The 25713-nt window shown below is 43.0% G+C and overlaps 1 protein-coding gene across 1 annotated transcript in view; it reads right to left on the reverse strand.

The window, feature by feature from the left end:
- The window catches only part of DYTN (dystrotelin), a 70252-nt gene that overhangs the window by 1041 nt on the left and 43498 nt on the right, over positions 1 to 25713 (reverse strand). Inside the window, exon 5 of the mRNA XM_075831524.1 lies at positions 5339 to 5786. Within this exon, the coding sequence (XP_075687639.1) occupies positions 5339 to 5786 (448 nt within the window). The remainder of the gene's footprint in view (positions 1 to 5338; positions 5787 to 25713) is intronic.

Here is a 25713-nt window from a genome sequence, read left to right on the forward strand (position 1 = left end):
TGGGAAAAAAGCACTCGCTCTAGTGAGCTCTGAGAATCCCCCCCTCCTTTATCCTGGCTAGTGCCGGGATAAATGAGGGGATTGAACGGTCTAACCTCCTACACTGTGTGTCGCCATTTTTTGAGCTAACACACAGTGTAGAAGGTTTACATACAGTAGTAAACACACACAAACACGAACATACATAGAAATCTCTTACCTGCTCCTGCCGCCGCGGCTCCCTCCGGCCCGTCCGCTCCGTCTGCTGCCGCTGGTCCAAGTGCACAAGTCCGGAAGCCACGACCAGAAGTAGTAATCTTACTGTCCGGCCGCGACTTCCGGTCCACAGGAAAATGGCGCCGGACGGCGCGCATTTCAAATTGGACTGTGTGGGAGCGGCGCATGCGCCGTTCCCACACAGACGGCGTACACAGAAGTGGATGGGACGGGACCCGTTCGCAGTCCCTATGGGACTGTGGCTGCCGTATTCCATGTCTGTATGTGTCGTTAATCGACACATACAGAAATGGAAAAAAAAATGGCAGCCCGCATAGGGAAGAAAAAGTGAAAAAATAGAAAAAAGTAACACACAAACACACAAATAAATAAAAACGTTTTTAATAAAACACTAACATAAAACTGACATGAAAAAAAAAAATTTGATGACACTGTTCCTTTAATGACAGCAAGCGTGATCTCGCAAGATCACGCTATAAATGTGTAAAGGGTTTGCCAGACACAGGTTCTGTGTCGACGCCCGGGATTAATCAGCCTTCATCAGCACCAAGGTCTGCTAGAGTGACACGATCTGTTACCACTCAGGCTTGCAGGCTGAGGAGAGGGAGAACCTATCACAGCCTGGCCTGACGGTTCTAGCTCCCGCCCTTGGTCTATTTATACACTCACTTGCAGCATGTTCCTTGCCTGTGATTCTCTGGTTTCCTGGCTCTGCTATTCCTGTTATTACCTGATTGACCGCTGTAACATTGACCCTGGCTTGCCTGACTGTTCTACTGCTCTGTTTTGCTACTACGTACTCTCCTGGTTTGATTCAGCTCATTCACCACTGCCTGTTGCTCACGGTTTTTCCATGGGCAACTGCCCCTACTTCCCCCTTTTCTTCTGTGTGCCCTTGTCTTGTGTTGTCTGTCTTGCACTTACTGAGCGTAGGGACCGTCGCCCAGTTGTACGCCGTCACCTAGGACGGGCCGTGCAAGTAGGCAGGGACTTAGTTGCGAGTAGATTAGGGCTCATCTGTCGTCTCCCTACCCCGATTCATTACATAATCACAGGCCCTATACCTTTTCTTACCCTGGTCCCTGACTTTACTATGGACCCCCTTGAGGCCCTGGCTCAGCAAATGCAGGGTCTCTCCTTACAGGTCCAAGACCTGGCTCAGAGGTTCAACCAGCGTGATGCTACCCAGGTAGTACCCTTCACCTCACCTCTTGAACCCCACCTCAATTTGCCTGACCGGTTCTCAGGGGACCGGAGGACTTTTTTCTCTTTTCGGGAGAGTTGTAGACTTTAATTCCGATTAAGACCCCAGTCCTCAGGTTCTGAGAGCCAGCGAGTGGGTATAATTAGGTCCCGGCTCCAGGACGGCCCCCAGGAATGGGCCTTCTCCTTGGCTCCTGACGCCCCTGAACTTTCTTCTGTTGACCTTTTTTTTCTGCTCTCGGGCTCATCTATTACGAGACTGACAAGACTGCCTTTGCCGAGAGTCAGCTGGTGACCTTACGTCAGGGTAAGAGACAAGTTGAGGAGTACTGTTCTGACTTTAGGAAGTGGTGTGTAGCTTCTCGGTGGAATGACCCTGCCTTGAGGTGCCAGTTTAGATTGGGTCTGTCGAACGCCCTGAAAGACCAGTTAGTTAGCTATCCCTCTTCTGACTCCCTAGATCAGGTTATGGCTTTAGCGGTACGACTTGACCGACGTCTCAGGGAACGACGACTTGAACGTGTTTTGTGTTTTCTCCTCTGACTCCCCCATGATGCCTCCCGAGGTTCCGTTGCTTCATTCTTCCACGGAAGACTCGGAGGTATCTATGCAACTCGGGGCCTCCGTGTCTCTCCAACAATGTAGAGATTTCCGCAGGAAGAATGGTCTCTGCTTCTACTGTGGGGATGACAAGCATCAATTGAACTCCTGTCCCAGGCGCAAGAATAAGCAGTCGGAAAACTTCCGTGCCTAAGTGACCATCGGGGAGGTCGCTTGGGCGCACAGGTATTTCCCGTTAACATAAAGCCTAATAAAATCTTGCTTCCCTTTCAGGTCTGTTTTGATGGAAGGTCTGCCACCGGCAGTGCCTTCGTGGATTCAGTGATGTCTGAGAAAAGAAAAAAGTACATAGCGCCACATGGTGCAAGATAAACCTTGATAGGTAGGGTAATGGATAGCAAGGGTAAGTTGTTGCACTCACTGTAAGAGCTTGTACTGGCAGGTACAGCATAGGGATGTAAGCAGTTTTGTGACAAGGTTGCAGCTTTCAGTATCCAGGTACCAGCAACAATGGTATTGCACCGCGAGTGAATAGCAGTAAAAAAGATTATATATGTTTTCAAAAAAACATATATGTTAAAACTGGATATTTGAGAAAGCGCTACACAATTAGATTAGTAGAATGATGCATGTGATAGATTTATTGCATAAAAAGGAAGGGCAACGCGTTTCAACGCAGAACATGTGTCTTCATCAGGCCATAATAGATGAAAACAAGCATAGGGATACATCTTAAATACACATGTGGCTAGGGGGAGGGGATCAAAGGCAAAAAAACGCCAAAAACAGAAACAATCAGATACACAGATGAGAACAGATGTGGATGACGTAATGCCCTTTGGGATGTGTAATGCTCCCGCAGTCTTCCAGAGTTTCATAGATGAGATTTTAAGAGACTATCTGGGGGTATTTCTAGTAGTGTACCTTGATGATATAATTGTGTTTTCCAAGGACTGGTCCTCCCACATTGAGCATGTCAGGAAGGTGCTCCAGGCCCTTCGGAAAAGCAAACTCTTTGCAAAAACTGAAAAATGCTGACTCCTAACGAATTCTGCATGGACCCTGCCAAGTTTCAGGCTGTGGCAGAATGGGTTCGCCCTGCCTCCCTGAAGGCCTTACAGTGTTTCCTGGGGTTTGCGAATTATTACAGGAGATTTATTGCTAACTTCTCGGTCATCGCTAAGCTTCTTACGGACCTCACTCGTAAAGGTGCTGATCTCCTCCACTGGCCTCCGGAGGCGGTCCAGGCTTTTGAGATTCTTAAGAGGTGCTTTGTCTCTGCCCCAGTGCTGATTCAGCCTAACCAAATGGAGCCATTCATCGTGGAGGTTGATGCCTCCGAGGTGGGAGTGGGTGCTGTCTTGTCCCAGGGCACTAGGTCTCTCACCCATCTCCGTCCCTGTGCCTACTTCTCCAGGAAGTTCTCCTCACCTGAGAGAAACTATGACGTTGTCAACTGCGAACTCTTAGCCATTAAATGGGTATTTGAAGAGTGGACCAGGGAACAGTTCTTACTGACCACAAGAATCTGGTTTTCCTAGAATCTGCCCGGAGGCTAAACCTGAGACAAGCTCGATGGGCGTTGTTTTTTAACAAGATTCAACTATAGGGCTGGGTCAAAAAATATTAAAGCTGATGCTCTGTCGCGTAGCTTCATGGCCAGCCTTCCTCTTGAGGAGGATCCCGCTTGTATTTTGCCCCCAGGTATAATCATATCCTCTGTGGATTCTGACTTAGCCTCCGAAATTGCGGCTGATCAAGGTTCTGCTCCCGAGAACCTTCCTGAGACCAAGCTGTTTGTTCCCCTGCAATTCCGGCTAAGGTTGCTCAGGGAGAATCATGACTCCGCACTATCTGGCCATCCAGGCATCCTGGGTACCAAGCTCCTAATTTCCAGAACCTATTGGTGGCCTGGGTTGCTTAAAGACGTTAAGGCCTACGTCGTCGCTTGTGAAATTTGTGCTAGGTCCAAGACTCCCAGGTCCCGACCTGCGGGCTTACTATGTTCTTTGCCCATTCCCCAGAGAGCTTGGACCCATATCTCCATGGATTTTATCACCGATCTGCCTCCATCCCTAGGCAAGTCGGTGGTGTGGGTTATAGTAGACCGCTTCAGTAAGATGTGCCACTTTGTACCCCTCAAGAAACTACCCAATGCCAAGACGTTAGCTACCTTGTTTGTCAAACACATCCTGCGTCTCCATGGGGTTCCGGTCAATATTGTTTCGGACAGAGGGGTACAATTTGTTTCATTGTTTTGGAGAGCTTTCTGTAAGAAGCTGGAGATTGATCTGTCCTTTTCCTCGGCCTTCCATCCTGAAACTAATGGCCAAACTGAGAGGACTAATCAGTCTCTAGAACAATTCTTAAGGTGTTTTATCTCAGACTGTCAAATTGATTGGGTCTCCTTCATTCCCCTCGCCGAATTTTCCCTTAATAACTGGGTCAGTAACTCGTCGGGGGTCTCCCCCTTCTTCTGCAATTTTGGGGTTAATCCACGGTTCTCCTCCATTTTACCTGGTGGTTCCAACAATCCCGAGGTAGATGTTGTTCATCGGGAACTGTGCACAGTCTGGGCCCAGGTTCAGAAGAACCTTGAGGCGTCCCAGAGCGTCCAAAGCGTAGGGACCATCGCCCAGTTGTACACCGTCACTTAGGACGGGCCGTGCAAGTAGGCAGGGACTTAGTTGCGGGTATATTAGGGCTCATCTGTCGTCTCCCTACCCCGATTCATTACAAAATGACAGCACAGTGTGATCTTGATGTGCTGTGCTGTAAGTCCCACACAAACATTACCGAAGTGTCGGGATTGTGAATAGACATCGCGTCCTGGCTGGAAGCGATGTCTATTCACTCTTAAGACAAGTCTTGAAGTTGATACGAAAGTTACTTGGGAAAATTATATCTGCCACAAATATTTCTTGATTTTGTGCTTGTCAGCTCTTCTAACATAACAATTCTGGAGCTTCTTTCCTAGAACTTTCCGTTGCGCCATTCCTCTGTTATTCCTCCTTGAAATATATAAATAAATTGGCACATGGGGGTTACTATTCCCCTTGTCAATAGGGCGTGTTCCTACACACTCTATACAGTCTATACAGTCAGTGTGTAGGGACACACCCTATTGACAAGGGGAATTGTAACGCCCAGTTGTAAATTATTCAAACATTTTTAGGAGGAGTAACAGATGAGTTGCACAAAGCAGATTTCTAAGAAAAGGTTACCCTGTGCTGTTAGTTCATGGGGAATAGAAGTCTTTACTAAAATAGACCTGTCATGTCAGCTGAATGGCACACGTAAAGCTTAGTAAAAGTAAAAAATAATACCACCAAAATCTGCTAAGAAATGTGTATAATACCTGGTTTTATTTGGAGAGATAAAGCATCCTTCAATTTTTCTATCATCTCTTGAAGTTCTGCTTCTTCATTTCTTACAGGTAACGCACGAGATTCGGATTCAAGTTGATTTTCTGTTACATCTTTCATTTCACAGTAACATTTTTCAGGTGTCACTTTATCAGATCCTGAACAATAGCCACTTCCCATTCTTCGTCTTTCTTTATGGCTAGGAGCTGTCTTAATGGACTCACATAAACGTCTCATATGTGTCAGTGTTCTTCTGTTTTGTGCCTTGAGATGGTCATTTTCTCTCTGTAATGTGAACTCTGTGCTTTGAAAGTCCTTCTGCTTCCTGTTAACGTAGTTTCCCATTAAAGTGAGATCGGCAACATTCCATTTAATAGAGCTGGAAACCCTTCTTGCCTTTACATTCAGTCCTCGTTTTAATTTGGAGCATTGAATCATATCCTAAGATGAAATACATAAAATATAATAAAATGGGTAAGAGGTAACATAAAAGAGTTTAAAAACTATTACACTTTCCCTGCGACATTATTAGTAGTACTTATCTATAAAAGACCACTACCACCTAAACGCAACTTGGCCCCTGGAGATGCCCCTGCCTTGCCTCAGGCAAAGTCTTTCAAAGAGAAACGGGACAGTAAAGGCCCTTTTACACTGGCCAATTATTGGGCAAACGATAATTGATGATAATTGCCCTGAACGAGCAAACGTTCGTTCATCGGCTGATTCTATATTTTAAATGGCCAAAATATTATTATTGTCGGCAGCACATCTCCCTGTGTAAACAGGGAGACACTCTGCCGACATGATAATATTGTATGGGGAAGAGCGATCGGAGTAACGAACGCTCGTCCCAATACATAGCTCCTTGAGACAGGAGCAAACGAGCGCCGATCAACCAGCTGTCTTGTCTACCGGCGCTCATTAACACAGCCCACGTTGGGCCGTGTAATATTAGCTTAAGTCTTACAAGGAAATATAGTTATGTATTGTAATTATTCATAAGGGAGTCCTTCAGAATACTGCCTTATAAATAATTATTGTAAAAACTGTTTGCCAGGTAATGCCTGATTTAAACAGAGGTGTTTCCTGACAGCAGAAGCTGCAGCAAAAGGATGACTATGTTGGTCCCGTATTTTGCTGTGAAGAGCTGCGCAGCTGCCCATAATACAGCCAAATTGATAATGGCTCATATTTATGCTCCATGACCATTACAGCCCCAACATTTATTTGAGAAAGGCAATAACAACAGTTAAGTAAAGCATTTTGTAAAATAAAATTGAGTCCTGAGGTTTGTTTTCCATCAGATTTCACATAAAAAATCTGATCCGAAGCGCAACCCAATGATTGCACTTTGGTTTAGACATTGTCGAGTATATAGGCCTACAAAACATTTTTTTTCTGAATAGGCAAGCTAAATAGGCTGTCAGTCATGGGAATATACATTGGTGGGGGGATGCACAGTCATTTACATTACTATAGTTGTCGTGTATGCTGGGGAAGGAGGTCAGTATTGTCCTGTTGAACTATCCGATTGGCTGTCCTGGGATAAAATACACCATTATTTCTCTGTGTGCTGACCTATTTAACATTTCAAGATTATTTATAAAACTTAAAAGAAGTTCGACCTTGCATCCTAATGTACCTACAAGTAAAAGAAGAATGGCAGCACTTGATATAATCTCCATGCAAAGAGGCAAGGAGATGGTAAGTAAAAAATCGGTTTATTCATTGATGTGCATTGTTGCCATTCTTCTTTTATTTGCAAAGCACAAGGGGACTATGGATCAAGTTCTTTAATGCTAGCACCCATTTAGTGACTCTAACTCGCTGCTTCCTTGTGTTTTGATGTTCTAAATGCACCTAATGTACTTGTGTCTCTGCTCTTTTAGTAGATTATTTTACGTATATAATTTAACAAAATTGAATCTGTTCAAGCTTATAATAGTTAACAAGGTGGAGACATAAGTCATTTTAGTACATTCTTTGATCCTGAGGTGTTGACATAGAGGAAGGAAACAAGCAGTGTTTATGCAAATACAATGCTGCGGAATAAAACTCTGCACCGCATGTCAATTTCTGAGCGTTTTTTCTGCTCACTATTTACGCAGCGCATGGATGAGATTTGTTCTATGTCATACACTTTACTGCTAGGGTATGTTCACACGCTGAGCCAAAAACGTCTGAAAATACGGAGCTGTTTTCAAGGGAAAACAGCACCTGATTTTCAGACGTTTTTTGAGCAACTCACGTTTTTGGCGCCGTTTTTCGCGCCATTTTCGCACCGTTTTCGCGACGTTTTTTCGGACGTTTTTGGAGCTGTTTTCAATAGAGTCTATGAGAAAACAGCTCCAAAAACGTCCCAAGAACTGTCCTGCACTTCTTTTGACGAGGCTGTCATTTTATGCGTCGTCTTTTGACAGCTGTCAAACGACGACGCGTAAATTACAGGTCGTCGGCACAGTACGTCGGCAAACCCATTCAAATGAATGGGCAGATGTTTTCCAACGTATTGGAGCCGTATTTTCAGGCGTAAATCGAGGCATAATACGCCTCGTTTACGCCTGAAAATAGGTTGTGTGAACCCAGCCCTACTGTATTATGCTGCGGATTTTCCCTAACTCATTCCTTTGCGGGAAATCCGCAGTATTTACGCAACGTGTGAACTGACCCTAAATCCCGAAACACCCCCCCCCCCCCACGCCGGACCGTGGAAACATTTTCTTGCATGAAAATGGTCCATTGTTAAAAAGAAGTTGGGGACCGCTGCACAATGGGACTTGAAGGCCTGCACCACAGATCTCTATTCTAATATAAGGGGTTAATGGCAGGGATTGGAGCTAGCTCCGGTCCCTGCCGTTACAGCAGGGTGTCAGCTGTAATATACAGCTGATACCCGCGGCTGATGGCGCAGGCTCATTTTCTTGAAGTGCGCGCCATCTTCTTGTAGCCTTTTAGGCCCCGCCTCCAGGTGGAGCCTAATCGGCTTCCGTACTTGGCAGAACAGGAGGCCAGTGTTAGGCCTCCGGTTAACAAAGCAGCCGTTGACTCCCCCTGGAAAAAAAGTATGGAGAAGGCTTGGAACGACTCATGACCCAAAGCACACCACATCCTCTGTAAAACATGGTAGTCGCAGTGTGATGGCATGGGCATGCATGGCTGCCAAAGGCACTGGGTCACTGATGTTTATTGATGATGTGACTGAAGACAGAAGCAGCCGGATGAATTCTGAAATGTTCAGGAATATACTTTCTGCTCAGATTCAACCAAATGCAGCAAGGTTAACCCCTTCCCGACATTTGACGTATCCAAAGTCGGGTAGGGGAAGTATGGAACGGGCTCACGGAGTGAACCCGCTCCATACGATGCCGATGTTGGCTGTTTGTTACAGCCGACCCTTCAGAGTAACGAGCGCAATACTGCTAGTTTAACTCGTTAAATGCCGCGGTCAATAGCGACCGCAGCATTTAAATCGTTAGAAAGAGGTGGGCGACCCCCTCTAACAGCTCATCATGCCCCCCGCAACGCAATGGCGGCGGGGGGGGGGGGGCGATGGTTGCTATAGCTGCCTGGGGGCCTAATGAAGGCCCCCAGGTCCGCCCGCCATCTTTGTGCTCCTATTAAGCCCTGCCTCCAGCAGGGTTTAATAGATGCCTGTCAGAATCACGATATACTGCAATACATTAGTATTGCAGTATATCGTGCAAGCGATATAACGATCGCTGGTTGAAGTGCCCTAGGGGGACTAATAAAAAATCAAGCCCTCATAGGACTATATCAACTGAAAAATAAAGAAGTTATGGCTTTTGGAAGGTGGGGAGGAAAAACCAAAAATGAAAATCTGAAAAAGGGCTGCGGTGGGAAGGGGTTAATTGGACGTCGCTTCCAAGTACAGATGGACAATGACCCAAAACATACTGTGAACGCAACCCAGGAGTTTTTTTAAGGCAAAAAAGTGGAATATTCTGCAATGGCCAAGTCATACACCAGATCTCAACCCGATCGAGCTGCATTTCACTTGCTTAAGACAAAACTTAAGGCAGGAAGACCCACAAACAAGCAACAACTGAAGACAGCGGCAGTAAAGGCCTGGCGTTTGGTGATGTCCATGGATTCATTGCCTGCAAAGGATTCTCTACAAAGTATTAAAAAAACAACATTTTATTTATGGTAATGTTAATTTGTCCAATTACTTTTGAGCCCCTGAAATGAGGCGGCTGTGTAGAAAAATGGTTGCAATTCCCAAACGTTTCACAGGATATTTTTGTTCAACCCTTTGAATTAAACCTGAAAGTCTACACTTCAATTGCATCTCAGTTGTTTAATTTCAAATCCAATGTGGTGGCATGCAGAGCCCAAATCATGAAGATTGTGTCACTGTCCAAATTATTATTTTTTTATTTATTAGGTTGCTTCCCTGAAGAAAAAAACAGCACACAGAAAAAAAATTAAATAGATATGAACTAAGCAATTTGTTGCAGGATTTAAGAAAACTCTTCCACTGAATCTTATGTCACGTATAAGACACCGCACATTTGAGACCAATGCACACTCCCAAGCTTTGACACTCATTTTAGCTGCTTGTTTTAAAAAGTTTTTTTGTTTTTCTTATTGTCACTTAGAGTTTGTTTGGAAATTTTGAGGCAGATTTTCATCTGCCTGCACGCCGTTTGCTGCACTTTTTGCTGTGTTTTTCGCTGCGTTTTTCGCTCACGCCCATTGAGTGCCACGGGCAAAAACGCAGCGAAATACGCTTTGTCTGCCTCCCATTGATGTCAATGGGAGGTAAGAGGCATAAACTCCCAAAGATCGGGCATGTCGCTTCTTTTTACCGAGAGCGTTTTTTACCGCTCGCGGTAAAAAAATGCGTCCGCCTCCCATTGAAATCAATGGGAGGCATTTTCGGACGTTTTTTGGCGCGTTTTCTAATGCGGTTTCCGGGTCAAAAAAACTCAGTGTGAACAGGACCTTAGCATTTCTTTTAAGTTAGTCATCTGGTTGCCAAACAGACAATAGTATCGGCCCGAGACTGACACAAATTTTGGTTTTCACAAACTTTGCCGCTTCAGTTTTTTTAGATATTTTGGTCCGAATTCAGATGATCGTTAAAAAAAAAACGTCACACGGACGCATGTATTTCATCGGGCCAGTCACACGGCCGTTGTTTCAACAGATCGTGTGAAGAGTCCATTGAAAAATAGAATTTAATGTCCTATTTTCTTCAGTTTTCACGGATGCCTCGATAGACTCAAGTCTATTGGGATGCGTAAAAACGGGACCCGCATGGGTGTAACTCGGGCGTGAATAACGGCCGTTTGTCACAGCCAAGTATGCACTCGTTCGTGTGAACCTGACCTTAGTCAGATGTTTCTCTGGTATACTGAAGTACAATTATAAGCATTTCATACGTTTTTAAGCTTTTATTGACAAATACATCAAGTTTATGCAAAGACTCAATATTTATAGTGTTGACCCTTATTTTTCAAGACTTCTGCAATTTGCCCTAGAACCCTGGGTGTCAGCTTCTGGGCCAAATCCTGACTGATGGCAACCCATTCTTGCCTAATCAATGCTTGGAGTTTATCACAATTTCTGTGTTTTTGTTTGTCCACCTGCTTTTTGAGGATTGACCACAGGTTTTCAATAGAATTGAGATCTGGGGAGTTTCTTGGCCATGGACCCAAAATTTCAATGTTTTGTTCACAGAGCCACTTAGTTATCATTTTTGCCTTGTGACATGGTGGTCCATCATGCTGAAAAAATCATTGTTCATCACCAAATTGCTCTTGGATTGTTGGGAGAAATTGTTGGGAGAAGTTGCTCTTGGAGGATGTTTAGATACCATTCTTTATTCATGGAAGTGTTCTTAGGCAAAATTGTGAGTGAGCCCACTCCCTTGGATGAAAAGTAACCCCACATAGGAATGGACTCAGGATGCTTTACTGTTGGCCTGACACAGGACTCATGGAAGCGCTCACCTTTTCTTCTCCGGACAATTATTCTTACAGATGTCCCAAACAGTCTGAATGGGGCTTCATCAAAGAAAATAACTTTACCCCAGTCCTCTGCACTCTAATCCCTAATCCCTGTACTTCCTGAAAAATGTCAGTCTGTCCTTGATGTTTTTCTTGGAGAAAAGTGGCTTCTTTGCTGCTCTTCTTGATACCAGACCAGCCTCCTCAAGCCTTCGCCTCACAGTGTGTGCAGATGCACTGACACTTTCCTGCTGCCATTCCTGAGCAAGTTCTGCACTGGTGTTGAACCGATCTCGTAGCTGAATCCTCTTAGGGCATGACCACACGTGGCGGATTTCCTCCGCAACTGTCCGCATCAATGCCGCACAGAATCTGCGTTGCAGATTCTGCTGCGGATCTGCACAAAATGTGCAGTAAATTGATGCGGACTAGCTACTGCGGACTGCGGGAAAAGTGCTTCCCTTCTCCCTATCAGTGCAGGATAGAGAGAAGGGGCAGCACTTTCCCTAGTGAAAGTAAACGAATTTCATACTTACCGGCCGTTGTCTTGGTGACGCGTCCCTCTTTCGGCATCCAGCCCGACCTCCCTGGATGACGCGGCAGTCCATGTGACCGCTGCAGCCTGTTATTGGCCTGTGATTGGCTGCAGCCGTCACTTAGACTGAAACGTCATCCTGGGAAGCCGGACTGGAGACAGAAGCAGGGAGTTCTCGGTAAGTATGAACTTCTATTTTTTTACAGGTAGCTGTATATTGGGATCGGTAGTCACTGTCCAGGGTGCAGAAACAGTTACTGCCGATCGCTTAACTCTTTCAGCACCCTGGACAGTGACTATTTACAGACGTCTCCTAGCAACGCTCCCGTCATTACGGGAGCCCCATTGACTTCCTCAGTCTGGCTGTAGACCTAGAAATACATAGGTCCAGCCAGAATGAAGAAATGTCATGGCAAAAAAGCAAGACGCATCCGCAGCACACATAACATGTGCATGACAGCTGCGGACTTCATTGCGGAACTTAGAATCTCCATTGAAGTCAATGGAGAAATTCCGCCATGAGTCCGCCACTGCTCCGCAACAGACAGAGCATGCTGCGGACACCAAATTCCGCTCCGCAGCCTATGCTCCGCAGCGGAATGTTACGCATCGTCTAAACGAACACTTCTAAATAGAAGTGGAAGTCAATGCAGAAACGGCTCCGCAGCGGAATTTAAGTGAAATTCCGCCACGTGTGAACCCAGCCTTAAGGAGACGGTCCTGGCACTTACTGGACTTTCTTTGGTGCCCTGAAGCCTTCTTCAGTGCAATTGAACCACTCCTCTTGAAGTTCTTGATGATCCGATAAATGGTTGATTTAGGGGCAATCGTACAAGCAGCAATGTCCTTGCCTGTAAAGCCCTTTTGAGGCAAAGCAATGATGACTGCACGTGTTTCCTTGGAGGTAACCATTGTTAACAGAAGAAGACAATGATTTTAAGCACCATCTCCCTTTTAAAGCAACCAGTCTACTCTTATAATTCAATCAGCATGACAGAGTGATATCAGCTGCCTTGTCCGCGTTAACACTTTCCACTGAGCTAACGAGAAGATCACTGAAATGATGGCAGCATTTTTTGTCAGGGCTGAAATGCAGTGGAAATGGGGTTTTCGTGATTTGGTTAATATTCATGGCAAAGAATTACTTTACAATTGCAATTCATCTGATCACTCTTCATAACAGTCTAGAGTTAATGCAAATTGCCACTATAAAAACTGAAGCAGCAAACTTTGTGAAAACCAAAATTTGTTTCAGTCTCAAAACTTTTGGCCAGGACAGTATGTATATTCTACAACAGTTGTGAATTGAAATTCAATTCATAATCTTCCTCTATTCTTCTTGAAAGCTAGGAAAGGGGGAGTCTCAGAAATGAAAAATCTGGCAACTGCTTTAACCTGGAATTATTCACAGCACTTAGTACATACAGAATCTCAATTTCATATAAAGGTTCTTTCAATAGACCTTTGGAAACAATGAATTTCAACACTGCTCAACCTATGAAAAAGTGTTAATAGCATCACTTAGCTGGCATGTACTACGTAGAATCAATGGTTCGCCACCTAATCTAGAATAGTAGGAGGGCATGCGTTTGTTATAGTTCAATAATTGAAGAAATAGCCAACTAAGTTACTGCGAAATGTCTTAATCATACGTTATAAATTGCTTTATCTTATTAGGTTCAATACTTATTTATTATAGCCTATTATTCAGACGTACAGAGGCAGTAATACATATGAGGTGATAATAACTAGAAATCTTATTTCCTGAAAGATGTATTATTGAGGTATTGATTTCATTGTATCCAGCAAAGTTCAGTTTTCAGTAGCTTGGTTTAAAGTGTAGCTAAACGTTTGACAAACTTCTGACATGTCATAGTGACATGTCAGAAGTTTGGATTGGTGGGGGTCCAAGCACTGAGACCCCCACCAATCGCTAGAACGAAGTATCTGAAGTGTTCGTAGGAGCGCTGAGCCGCTTCGTTTCTGTTTGGCTTTTTCCGGAAAGCCGATGCATCGGAGTACGGGCTCATAGACTTTCTATTGAGTCCGTACACTGATACATTTATTTTCGGAAAAAGCCGAACAGACACAAAGTGGCTGAGTGCTCACACAAGCGCTTCAGCTGCTTCGTTCAAGCGATTGGTGGGGGTCTCAGTGCTCAGACCCCCACCAATCCAAACTTTTGACATGTCACTATGGGGTCAAATCTGACTGAAATTGCAACAGGGGCCCTAATCAGAGTGTCCTATGCAAATGTGAACAGAGCCTAACTTGGCTGTTTCTAGCTTTTAACATTATGTAAAGACCAGAAGAATATATTCTGTATATTATTGGCATAGTAAACTATAATGAGTTACTGTTTAAATAGTGGTAAATTCTACTATAACATTCAGATATATTTATATAACAGTGTAACTCCAAGCCTGGCATGCTTACTAACAATATAAATACTTCAGATATGAAAACGAACTAAACCATGATAATTGTAATCGTCTTGCATTAAAGGGAATGTATCAAATAAATAAAAATAATGCATTTATATATATATATATATATATATATATATATATATATATATATATATATATACATTTTAGTATATATTAAAATATATTTTTTTTCTAATCTAAACTTTCTGACTGTATATATTTTTGTTCCATTTTCTTAACATGATTATTGCCTGAGCTGCTACTCAGAGCGAGTTGTGAACACCAGTTCAGATATTAGCTTTACAGCAGCCACATGCTAGTAAGATAGCTCAGGCAGAAAACAACCTATTGACTTGTATGGGAGAGTGTTTTGGGCATGTGCAGAGGTCGCTGAGCAGGGAGGGGGTGAGTTGCCCCATCAACTATTATCAATGATAATCACGTCTTATTAACTTTATAATAGAGGTGTTATCTTTTGTAACGCCTGCCACTTTTGCTCCATGCCCCCACCGTATATTTACCTTGTTACAGCGTCCTTTATCTCCTGGGTGCATCTCTCCGGGCTGGGCGCTCTCTACATTGCTGCCACTTTCCTCCTGCACCTCCTACACTTAAAGGGCCAGGGTGTGCCAAATTTCCATGATATAAAAAGGTATCTCCCTTTCCTGTCCTTGCACGAGCCATTAGGTTCCTTCCTAGCTTTCTAGAGATAGCCAGCACTATACTTAGTTTGGATTTACTGGGATTGACCATGAAGAACTTCTGCCGCCTGCCCTAACCTTTGGCTCAACCACATGTGAGTGCCTGTCTGCCACCTGCCCTGACTTTTGCCATACATGACCTCGCATTTTATCTGCTGAATTTGTGTTACGCCTGTTTACGTTGGCTGTTGCATAAGGGAGATTTACTCTGGAGGTAGCAAAGTTAATGGGTACCTGGGGTTCCCTTAGGCTACATTCATACAACAGTGGAAAAAAAATGTCCATTTAAAAACTGATCAACTGTCAGTTTTTCAAGACCATTTTGCATCAGTGTGTCTCTAAAGTTTCATCCCTTTCCAGTCCGTCAGTCCGTTTTTAATGGCCGTTTTAATGTCATCCGTTTGCCATCTGTTTTTCATGGCCGTTAAAAAAACAAAAGGATGGATTTCATTTGTCAGGTTTTTTTTGTCCCAACCCCCTGAAAACACCACAATGCCCATGTAGATAGTGCTGCAATGTGCCTGTAGATAGTGCCACAGTGTCCACTTTAGATAATTGCCACATAGGGTCAGTGCCCACATAGTACCACAGTGCCCACATAGTGACATAGTGCCCACTGTAGATAGTGCCACAGTACACACATAGTGACACAGTGCCCACTATAGATAGTGCCACAGTGCCCACATAGTGCCACAGTGCCCATTATAGATAGTGCTAGAGTGCCCAATAGTAACAGTGCCCACATATAAAGTGCCAGTGCCCAAATAGTGCCACAGTGCCCATTGTAGATAGTGCCACAGAGCTCACATAGTGCCACAGTGCCTATATAGATAGCTCCACAGTATCCCCTGTAGATAGTGCCACAGTGTTCATGTAGATAGCGCCATGGTGTCCCCTGTAGATAGTGCCACACCCCCATATAGCACCCCCCCCGTAGATAGCACCCCCTGTAGATAGCACCCTCCTTGTAGATAGCACCCCCCCTTGTAGATAGCACCCCCCTTGTAGATACCACACTCCTCCCCTGTAGATAGTGCCACTGTAGCTCCCTCTGGCCGGAGATTCTGCTCATAGACGGAGCTCCTGATGTCTCTGTCCATATATGGATAGTGACAATAGGAGAGCCGAATCCCCTGCCAGAGCGGGCCGGGGATTCCTCTCATAGACGGAGCCCCTGACGTCTCTGTCCATTTATGGACAGTGACATCAGGAGAGCGGAATCCCCTGCCAGAGCGGGCCGGGGATTCCGCTCCAGGAGTAATCCCTTGACGTCACTGTCCATATATGGATAGTGACGCCGGGAGCTTCTCCAGGAGCGGAATCCCCTGCCAGAGCATGGTCTGCCCACCGGGGATTCTGCTCCTACAAGGAGCTACCGTGAGGGGGTTGCTATCTTCAGGCAGGGCGGTGCTATCTACATGGAGGGGTGCTATCTACGAGACTGGAGTCCCCGGCCAGAGATCTTGCAATGCTCTGGCCGGGGATTCCATTGTTGAAAGCCCTGAATTCACTGTCATTATATGGACAGTAATGTCAAGGGCTTCCCCGGGCTCAGCGCTCAAAGTCCTCGGCCAGGATCAGTTTTTACCGGTTTTTCCTGAAAAACGGCCAGTAAAAACTGATCCATTGACTTCTATGGGAGCCGTCTGGCTGTGTAAATGGCCAGAAATAGGACATGCCCTATTTTTTTGACGGACAATATTTATGGGCCGTTAAAAAATGGCCATGTGAATACCCATAGAACTTCATTGTTCTGAAAATGGCCGTCTCACTGTGATTTTTCACTGTCGTGTCAATGTAGCCTTAGACTCTGTAGCCTTAGACTCTGTTCCCTGGTTTAGCGGCACGTTAAAGGCCTTCATAACACAGTGGGTTCACACCATCCTCTGCAGGTCCCGTGACAGTTTGATTTCCCACAGACTTTCTTACACATTTCATTGTAATCCTACCTGTGATGATAATGAGAAGAGTGATGAAAAGTAATCTCTACAGAACCGATAGTGGCGGCCTGTTGTCAGGGCTTAGTAGCCAATGTTACAACTGTAAAATCTTAGAATATTTTTTTAACATAGATGGTGACATGGAAAATGAAAAAACAAAACAAAAACAAACTTAGGCCTCATGCCCACTTCAGTTATTGTCTTCAGGGTGTTATACATTTCTATGAGGCCATGCACACTTCCGTTGTTTTAACAGGTCCTACTCCTTTCCGTTTTTAACAGAACAGTCTCAGCCATTCCATTCATTTGGTCCGTTGAAACAACGGACTGCACACAGAAGCCATCTGTGTGTGGTCCGCGTTTCACGGACCCGTCATTAGCGGACGTACAACGGGCAACGGTAGTGTGAACGAGTCCTAAATGTAACATTTAAACAATAGGTCACTCCTGTTTATAGGTTCTCTTAAAGAGGCTCTATCACCAGATTATAAGTGCCCTATCTCCTACATAATCTGATCGGCGCTGTAATGTAGATAACGGCAGTGGTTTTTATTTAGAAAAAACATAATTTTTGACCAAGTTATAAACAATTTTAGATTTCTGCTAATTAGTTTCTTAATAGACAACTGGGCGTTTTTTACTTTTTACCAACTGGGCGTTATAAAGAGGAGTGTATGACGCTGACCAATCAGTGACCAATCAGCGTCATACTCATTGTTCCAGCCCGGCGTGATTGTTCAGTGAAAGAAGCTGGGCTGGAACAATGAGAAGTGTATGACGCTGATTGGTCACTGATTGGTCAGCGTCATACACTTCTCTTCACAACGCCCAGTTGGTAAAAAGTATAAACACGCCCAGTTGTTTATTAACCCCTTAGTGACCACTAATACGCCTTTTTACGTCGGTCACTAATGGGCTTTAGGCTAGGCTGACGCCTTTTCACGTCAGCCTAGTCTAAGTCCTGCACGGGTCTCCCGTGCAGGCAGGAGCCGGGGCTCTGCTGTCTGATGACAGCTGAACTCCTGCTCCAACGCCCGCGATCGAAGTTTACTTCGATCGTGGCCGTTTAACCCGTTAAATGCCGCCGTCAATAGCGACCGCGGCATTTAACTTTGTTTACAGAGGGAGTGAGCTCCCTCTGTCACCCATCGGCGGCCCGCGAATGAAATCGCGGGTCTCCGATGGGGTGTCATGGCAGCCGGGGGCTTGATAAAAGCCCCCAGGTGTGCCCTGGACATATTCCTGTTAGGACGCGCCGGAGGCACGTCCTAACAGATTGCCTGTCAGATTTACACTGACAGGCAATAATGCTCTGGTATACGAAGTATACCAGAGCATTATAGCAGCGATCGGAATATCGCACAGTAAAGTCCCCAAGTGGGACTAATGAAATCAGTCATCAAAGTGAAATAAAGATTATTAATAAAAAGTACAGTAAAAAAATAAATAAAATCATTTTTTTTCAAAAAAAGTGGTTTTATTTAGTAAAAGTGTAAAAAAAAAAAAAGTACACATATGTGGTATCGCCACGACCGTAATGACTCCATTAATAAAGTTAATATGTAATTTAAACCGCAAAGTGAACACTGTAAAAAAAAACGCAAAAAAAACATGGCGAAATTGCAATTTTTTTCCATTGCCCCCCAAAAAAGTCATAATAAAAATGAATCAATAAGTCCCATGTACCCCAAAACAGTACCATTCAAGACTACGTCTTGTCCCGCAGAAAACAAGCCCAAAAAATCACTACATTGATGGAAAAATAAAAAAGTTACGGCTCTTGGAAAGCGACGATGCAAAAACAAATAATTTTAGTTAAAAAGTGTTTTTATTGTGCAAAAGTCGTAAAACATAAAAAAACCTCTACATATGTGGTATCGCCGTAATCGTACCGACCCATAGAATAAAGGTAATGTGTTATTTACGTCGCATAGTGAACGGCGTCAATTTAAAAACGCATAGAACAATGGCGGAATTTCAGGTTTTTTTTATAATCCCCCCCAAAAAGGTTAATAAAAGTTAATATAAAAATTATATGTACCCAAAAATGGTGCTATTAAAAAGCACAACTAATCCCGCAAAAAACAAGTCCTCATACAGCTATGTAGACGAAAAAATAAAAACGTTATAGCTCTTTGAATGCGACTATAGAAAAACGAATAAAATAGCTTGGTCATTAGGGCCTAAAATGGGCTGGTCACTAAGGGGTTAAGAAACGAATTAGCAGAAATCTAAAATTGTTTATAACTTGGTCAAAAATGATAGTTTTTCAAAATAAAAACCACTGCTGTTATCTACATTACAGCGCCGATCAGATTATGTAAGAGATAGGGCACTTATAATTTGGTGACAGAGCCTCTTTAAATTCAGCCGGACTTCCAGACAATTATCTATAATCACTGATCCCCTGTTTAACAAAATATGAGCATTACTGACATATGCTACTTATTGTCAAGAAATAATTTGTATGGGGTCCCTCTGTTCGGGTACTAATCAGTCTCAACCGGCAGGGATAATACGCTGAGTTCGTACGAAAGGAATCACACCACACAAAGTCTGGTATAAAGCTCCTCACTCAGCATCAGGAGAGGCGTCACTGCTTTATTTCACACATTTGTTCTATATCCCCTTTCTCCTGGGGGTGGGTACATGTTATCACACTTTTATAAAAGCACGTATCACTGTAAGCCCCTTGTTACTTGTGTCATCCTTGGATAGGTTCACACTTATCTGGTCCTTTAGATATGTCTTCATAGTTCATAGTTCGTTCATACCAGGAAGTGACTTGTTATTTTATTAGTGCGTAGTCCCTGTTCAGGGGCCATCTTGCCACGTATACTTATCTAATCCTACTATTGCTTCATCACAATTATGTACACAACTCTATAGTCTATATTTTATTAAAGAAAGAAAATTATTATAAACATTAACTTCTGTCCACTCCATCCTTCACACCTCTGAGAGACAGGAGAAGTGGATAACACGAACTATCTAAAATAAAATCAGTCTGGTGGATCTAACATCACTGTTAGCAAGAATATTATGATTTTGGCATGTGAGGAATATGAGCAAAGCCCACTATCTTTTTAGTTAATGACATACTCTTATTTACTAGCTCCTTAAAGGTGTATTCCAGTTTCTGCAAATAAAGTGTAATCATTGTATAATAAAAAGTTATGCAGTTTTATATTGAGTCAATTCCTCAATGTTTTTAGGACCTAGTCTCACCTTGGTAAGATATTTTTCTATTAGGCCTCGTTCACATCTGCGTTGGGGTCCCGTTCTGACGTTCCGTTGGAGCTTTCCGTCAGAACGGGACCCTGAAAATACACAAACTGACACAAACGGAAACCAGAGGTTTCCATTTCCATCGCCATTGATTTCAATGGTGAAGGATCCGGTGCCCATGGTTTCCGTTTGTCTCTGTTGTGCACCGGATCAGTTGTTTTGCCGGAAGCAATAGTGTAGTCGGCGACGCTATTGCTTCTGGCAAAACGGCGGGTTTCCTTTTGTGTCAGTTTGTGTCTGTTCAGGGTCCCGTTCTGACGGAAAGCTCCGACGGAACATTAGAACGAGACCCGAACACAGATGTGAACGAGGCCTTAATCTGATTATTTACATTCTTGTGTTTAAATAGTTTTTATTTACTCATATAAATATTAAGTTGTATTTATTTTTATAAGTTTCTGTATGGCTACAAGTCTCTCTCTCATGATACTCAGTGACTCTCTACTCTGGCTCATAAAGGAGGGTCCAAAGAGGCGGATCCCGTCTATGATCTCTATATGTCCTAATATAGTCTATCTAATAACTGTTTTTGCATTATGGACATTTTTAATGATCTGTGCAACCTTTTAATAAATATGTCACAAAGTCAAATTAGTGACAGTTTTTTCCATAGAATCAGAACACCAGGGTCAATATTGATACAGCTGCCCCTTTGAGTCTAAGGCTACATTCACACGTTGCGGAATTTGGTACAGAAAATCTGCATAAAAACCGCAAGTAAATGTAGGTAATTCCGCAGGTAAAATCCGCACCTTCTAGTGCGGGTTTTTTTTATGCGTTTGTAGTTGCGGTTTTATATTTTGATGTGGAAATAGTTGGCTATTTATGCTGCGGATTTTGATGTGTTTTTTTTGTTTTTAAATAGTTTGATATAATTCACAAGCGGAAACGCAAGTTGAATTGTCATAAAAATGTGCACCGCATGTCAATTTACGTGCAGCTTCTATATAACATTACTTGTGATCTCATTTACTTTGCTGGTACTGTATTACGCTGCAGATTTTCCGCAGGAAAATACGCGTGGCAAAGCTGCACATAATACGCATCGTGTGCTTTTGGCCTTAAGAAAATGCTAGAATATTACATTAGTCTTGGCTCCAGTTCATTAACTATTTTTTTCCTTTCCTTTATCTATTTCTTGGCGATGTTTGTACCTTGAAACAAGCAAACAAGGTTGCAATTTTAGGATTATTAATTTAGAAAATGTTTTTGGAAGTATACTTTTCTAGAATTATTTACTACTACATGACCTACGCTCTCAATGTAGGTTCTGTAGCAAGTGACCCAGTGTTCATAAACTTTGTGCACCTGAGTAATTATCTATGTCCAATTCCTAATGACAGCCTATCATTGGAGAGCAGACAGTAAACCTATTCTGGGAACCTACGTAGCTCAGAGGTGGTTCATTTTATCATCTCCTGGGAGATGAAGGATGGAAGTAATCACATCCACTTAAACTTGCTAAGTATAGTGCACTAGAAAGGTCATAATATATCAATATCTATATGTTCTCATATGTTCCGCTAACTCAAACCTCAATTCAGTCCCTTAAAATATATCACGTAGTAATTAAAAAGGTTAAATGATTAATACATAACTGAAATGACTTTGTACCTCATTCCATAAATAACGATGAATACCTGTATATACGCATAAATGTTTTACCAGTTGCTTGTACTGAAATGTAGGCATGAACATTAATAGAGAAAATACTTGCATATTCAGCTGAAATCCTTACGATTATTGGTAGTAAAATATAATAAAGTCCCTATATTATTATGGGTTATATAAGGAACATGTATAACCTATCCTGTAATTACCGACTGTCAGGAAAGTCAGTTCTAAAGTCTTCAGTCTTCATATTATAACTTCCTTGTTCCGTAAAAATAATCTCAATTGAAAATTAACAATAATGACTACCACTATAAGGGTATGTTCACACAGCTTATTTTCTGCCGTTTTTCGGGCTGTAAACAGTTGCTCTTTGATTTCAATGGGAAAAATTGCGTTTCGTTCCGACGGGCTGGTTTTTTCGTGGCCGTTTCAAAAAACGGCGAGTAAAAAAATGCCCCTTAAAAAGAAGTGCATTTCAGTTCTTGAGCCGTTTTTTGGAGTCATTTTTCATTGAGTCAATAGAAAAACAGCTACAAGAACAAGCGCAAAAAATTTATAAAAAGACGTTTGATGTTTAAAAATTGGCTGAAAATCAGAGGCTGTTTTCCCTTGAAAACAGCTCCATATTTTACAGCCGTTTTTTCGTTTAGCATGTAAACATACCCTCAGGGTGGATTTACACGCAGAGTTTTTAGAAAAAACGCCACATTTTTATGTTGCTTTTCCTGCTGCCTTTTGTCATTTTTTTTGCCGGAAAAATCTCTGCGGCTAATAGGAAGTCAATGCTGAAATATAGAAGGCACTACAAGCATTTTTCCTGCGTTGCAGCTTCGTGTGCCACAATTTTTTCATGTAAATGTTGGTGCACATTTTTTTATTTAATTTTTCCCTAAATTTCTTTAGCAACTGGTGCGTGAATCATGGACAGAACACGGAAGACGTCCGTGTGCTGTCCGTGATTTTCACGAACCCATTGACTTCAATGGGTGCGTGGTGCGCAAAACCGCACCAAAGTAGGACATGCAGTGAGTTTTACGCAACGGACACACGCTGCTTGAAAAACAACGCATTTCTGAATAGCCCCATTGAATTTCGGACAGCAGATGGACGTGAAATACGCTTTTCTGAATAAGGCCTAAGTGCTGTTTTCTCCCATAGACCTCCACAGGTTTTTTTTCCTTCTTAAAAAATATGCATGTGTCAACTTGTGTTGCATTTTTGTCTGGCATTTTTTGTGGCTTTTTTTCAGGATAAATAATGCGGTCAAAAAAGGAATCTTTGCATTACATGATCTTTAAATCACATAATTTGCAATCTGAAAAATGCCACATAAAAAACGCAGGTAGTAAAACGCACTATTTGCAAAGAACGCCACAAATAAAGCTATAAAAATCACGTACTTTTTTTACTAAAAGTTTTCCACTTTTGTGGAAAGGGGACCTTGCTTCGGAAAGGGGGGCGGAGCTACATCGGTCCAACATATTCACTATAATTTATGCCAGAAAGCGTAAATAATGCGTAAATTATGATGGAAGTCTACACCAGCTCCTAGTTCTGGGCCCCTACCTTGCCCAGTATTGGACAGTTAAATAAAGAAAAAAAATTGCTCACCTCACCTCTTCTCCCCTTCGGCTCCCTCGGCATAACACGGCTCATACAACGTACTGACGCCAGGCAGCGTCAGGATGTTGTATGCGACACAGCACTGATGAAGATGAAGTGCTGCTTCGTATATAAGGCACTGACGCTGCTTGGTATCAGGACCTTGTATGAGCCGTGCTGGAATGTAGAGGGAGCTGGGGAGGGCAGAAGAGGAGCAGTGATGTGGTTTGTTTAATTTTATGGCCGATGTAGGGGGAGTGGACGGCACATGGCTGATGTTGTTGCGCCACAATTGTGGCACTTGGTCCGGCCTGAATATGCAACACATTTATTAAGGAAAGCCTTTTAATAAATGTGTTGCGTTTTATTCCAATTTTTCTTTGGGTTTAGGCTGGCGTATGAAACGCCAGTTTTAATACATTTCCCAAAAATGTTTGTGAAGGAAGCATTAGGCCCTATGCACACGTACGTGCTTTTGCGGCCGCAATTCCCCCGAAAATCCACGGGAGAATTGCGGCCCCATTCATTCCTATTGGGCCCATGCACACGACCGTGGTTTTCACTGTTCGTGCATGGACGCGGAGCCTGGACCGCAGAAAGAACGGGCAAGCCTTATTACGGCCGTGTTCTGCAGTCCGGGCTAATTGAAAATAATGGCCTATTTGCGGGCGGCTTGCGGCTGTCCCTCCGTGGCCGGCCGACCGACCCGGAAATCACGGCCGTGCACATGGCTACGGTGGTGTGCATGAGGCCATATACCAATTTTCCTATTCCCAAAAGTAAATGGCATTGGTTTGCACATTTCTCAAGTGATAAGAACAAATTTTTCTGGCATTTGTTACATCTAGATATAATTTTGCTTATTACTTTCACATGATTTGTGGCTGTAAGAGATACATTACAGCGGTTGAACGTTTTGAATAATCTCTTTTTGTTGGGTCCCTTAACGATAGGCTGATCCAGACACATTATGACGACATTATGTGGGATTTCATTGCCAAAGAAGCAATTAATGGAAAAACATTGTTAGGCCGGATTCACAAGAGCGTGTGCGTTTTGGGCACGCAAAAGGCACTTAACAGCTCCGTGTGTCATCACCATATGATGCGCGGCTGTGTGATTTTTGCGCAGCCGCCATCATTAGGACACTCTGTTTGTAAACAGAAAAGCACGTGGTGCTTTTCTGTTTTCAATCATACTTTTGACTGCTGTTCGTGTGGTGCGCGTGATTTTCGCGCACCCATTGACTTCAATGGGTGCGTGATGCGCGAGAAAAGCAGAACTATAGGACATGTCGTGAGTTTTACGCAACCCGCTGCGTAAAAATCACTGACTTTCTGCACGGCCCCATAGACTAATATAGGTCTGTGCGAGGCGCGTGAAAATCACGCGCGTTGCACAGACGTATATCACACTCGTCTGAATAAGCCCTTAGGGTAAGGCCACACGGTGCGTCGTTGACGCGGTTTTATTGCAGTTTTGTTGCATTAGAAAACCGCATGCGGTCAACTGCATGTGTTTTTGGTACCTGTACTGCTGCAGTTCTGTTGCGTTTTTAACCACTTCCCGCCGCAGCCATTTTTCAGGTATTAATTTTCGTTTTTTCCTCCCCACCTTCCAAAAGCCATAACTTTTTTATTTTTCCGTCGATATAGTCCTATGAGGGCTTGATTTTTGCGGGACGAGTTGTAGTTTTTCATAGCACCATTTATTGTGCCATATAATGTACTAGGAAACGGGAAAAAAAATATTTGTGGGGTAGAAAATGAAAAAAACAGCGATTCCTCCATAGTTTTTTGCGCTTCGTTTTTACGGAATTCACTGTGCAATTAAAACAACATGTTAACTTTATTCTGTGGGTCAATATGATTACGGCGATACCAAATATATATAGTTTTTTTCTATATTTTAATACTTTTACAAGTAAAAACCTAAGTGTATAAAATAAAATTTATTTTGTGTCACCAAATTCCGAGAGCCATAACTTTTTTATTTTTGCGTCGATTAAGTGGTATGAGGGCTTATTTCTTGGAGGATAAGCTGTAGTTTTTAATGATAGCATTTTGGGGTACATGAAACATTTTGATCATTTTTTATTTAATTTGTTGTGGGAGATGAGGTGACCAAAAAATTGAGATTCTGGTGTTTATAATTTTTTTTTTTTTACGGTGTTCACCGTGTGGGTTAAATAATGATATATTGTAATAGTTCATACTTTTACGAATGCGGTGATACCAATTATGTTTATGTATTTATTTCTTTTTTACTATGCTCTAGGGGGAAAATG

The sequence above is a fragment of the Rhinoderma darwinii genome, chromosome 6 (genome assembly GCF_050947455.1).
Source record: "Rhinoderma darwinii isolate aRhiDar2 chromosome 6, aRhiDar2.hap1, whole genome shotgun sequence".
NCBI classification, from domain to species: Eukaryota; Metazoa; Chordata; class Amphibia; order Anura; family Rhinodermatidae; genus Rhinoderma; species Rhinoderma darwinii.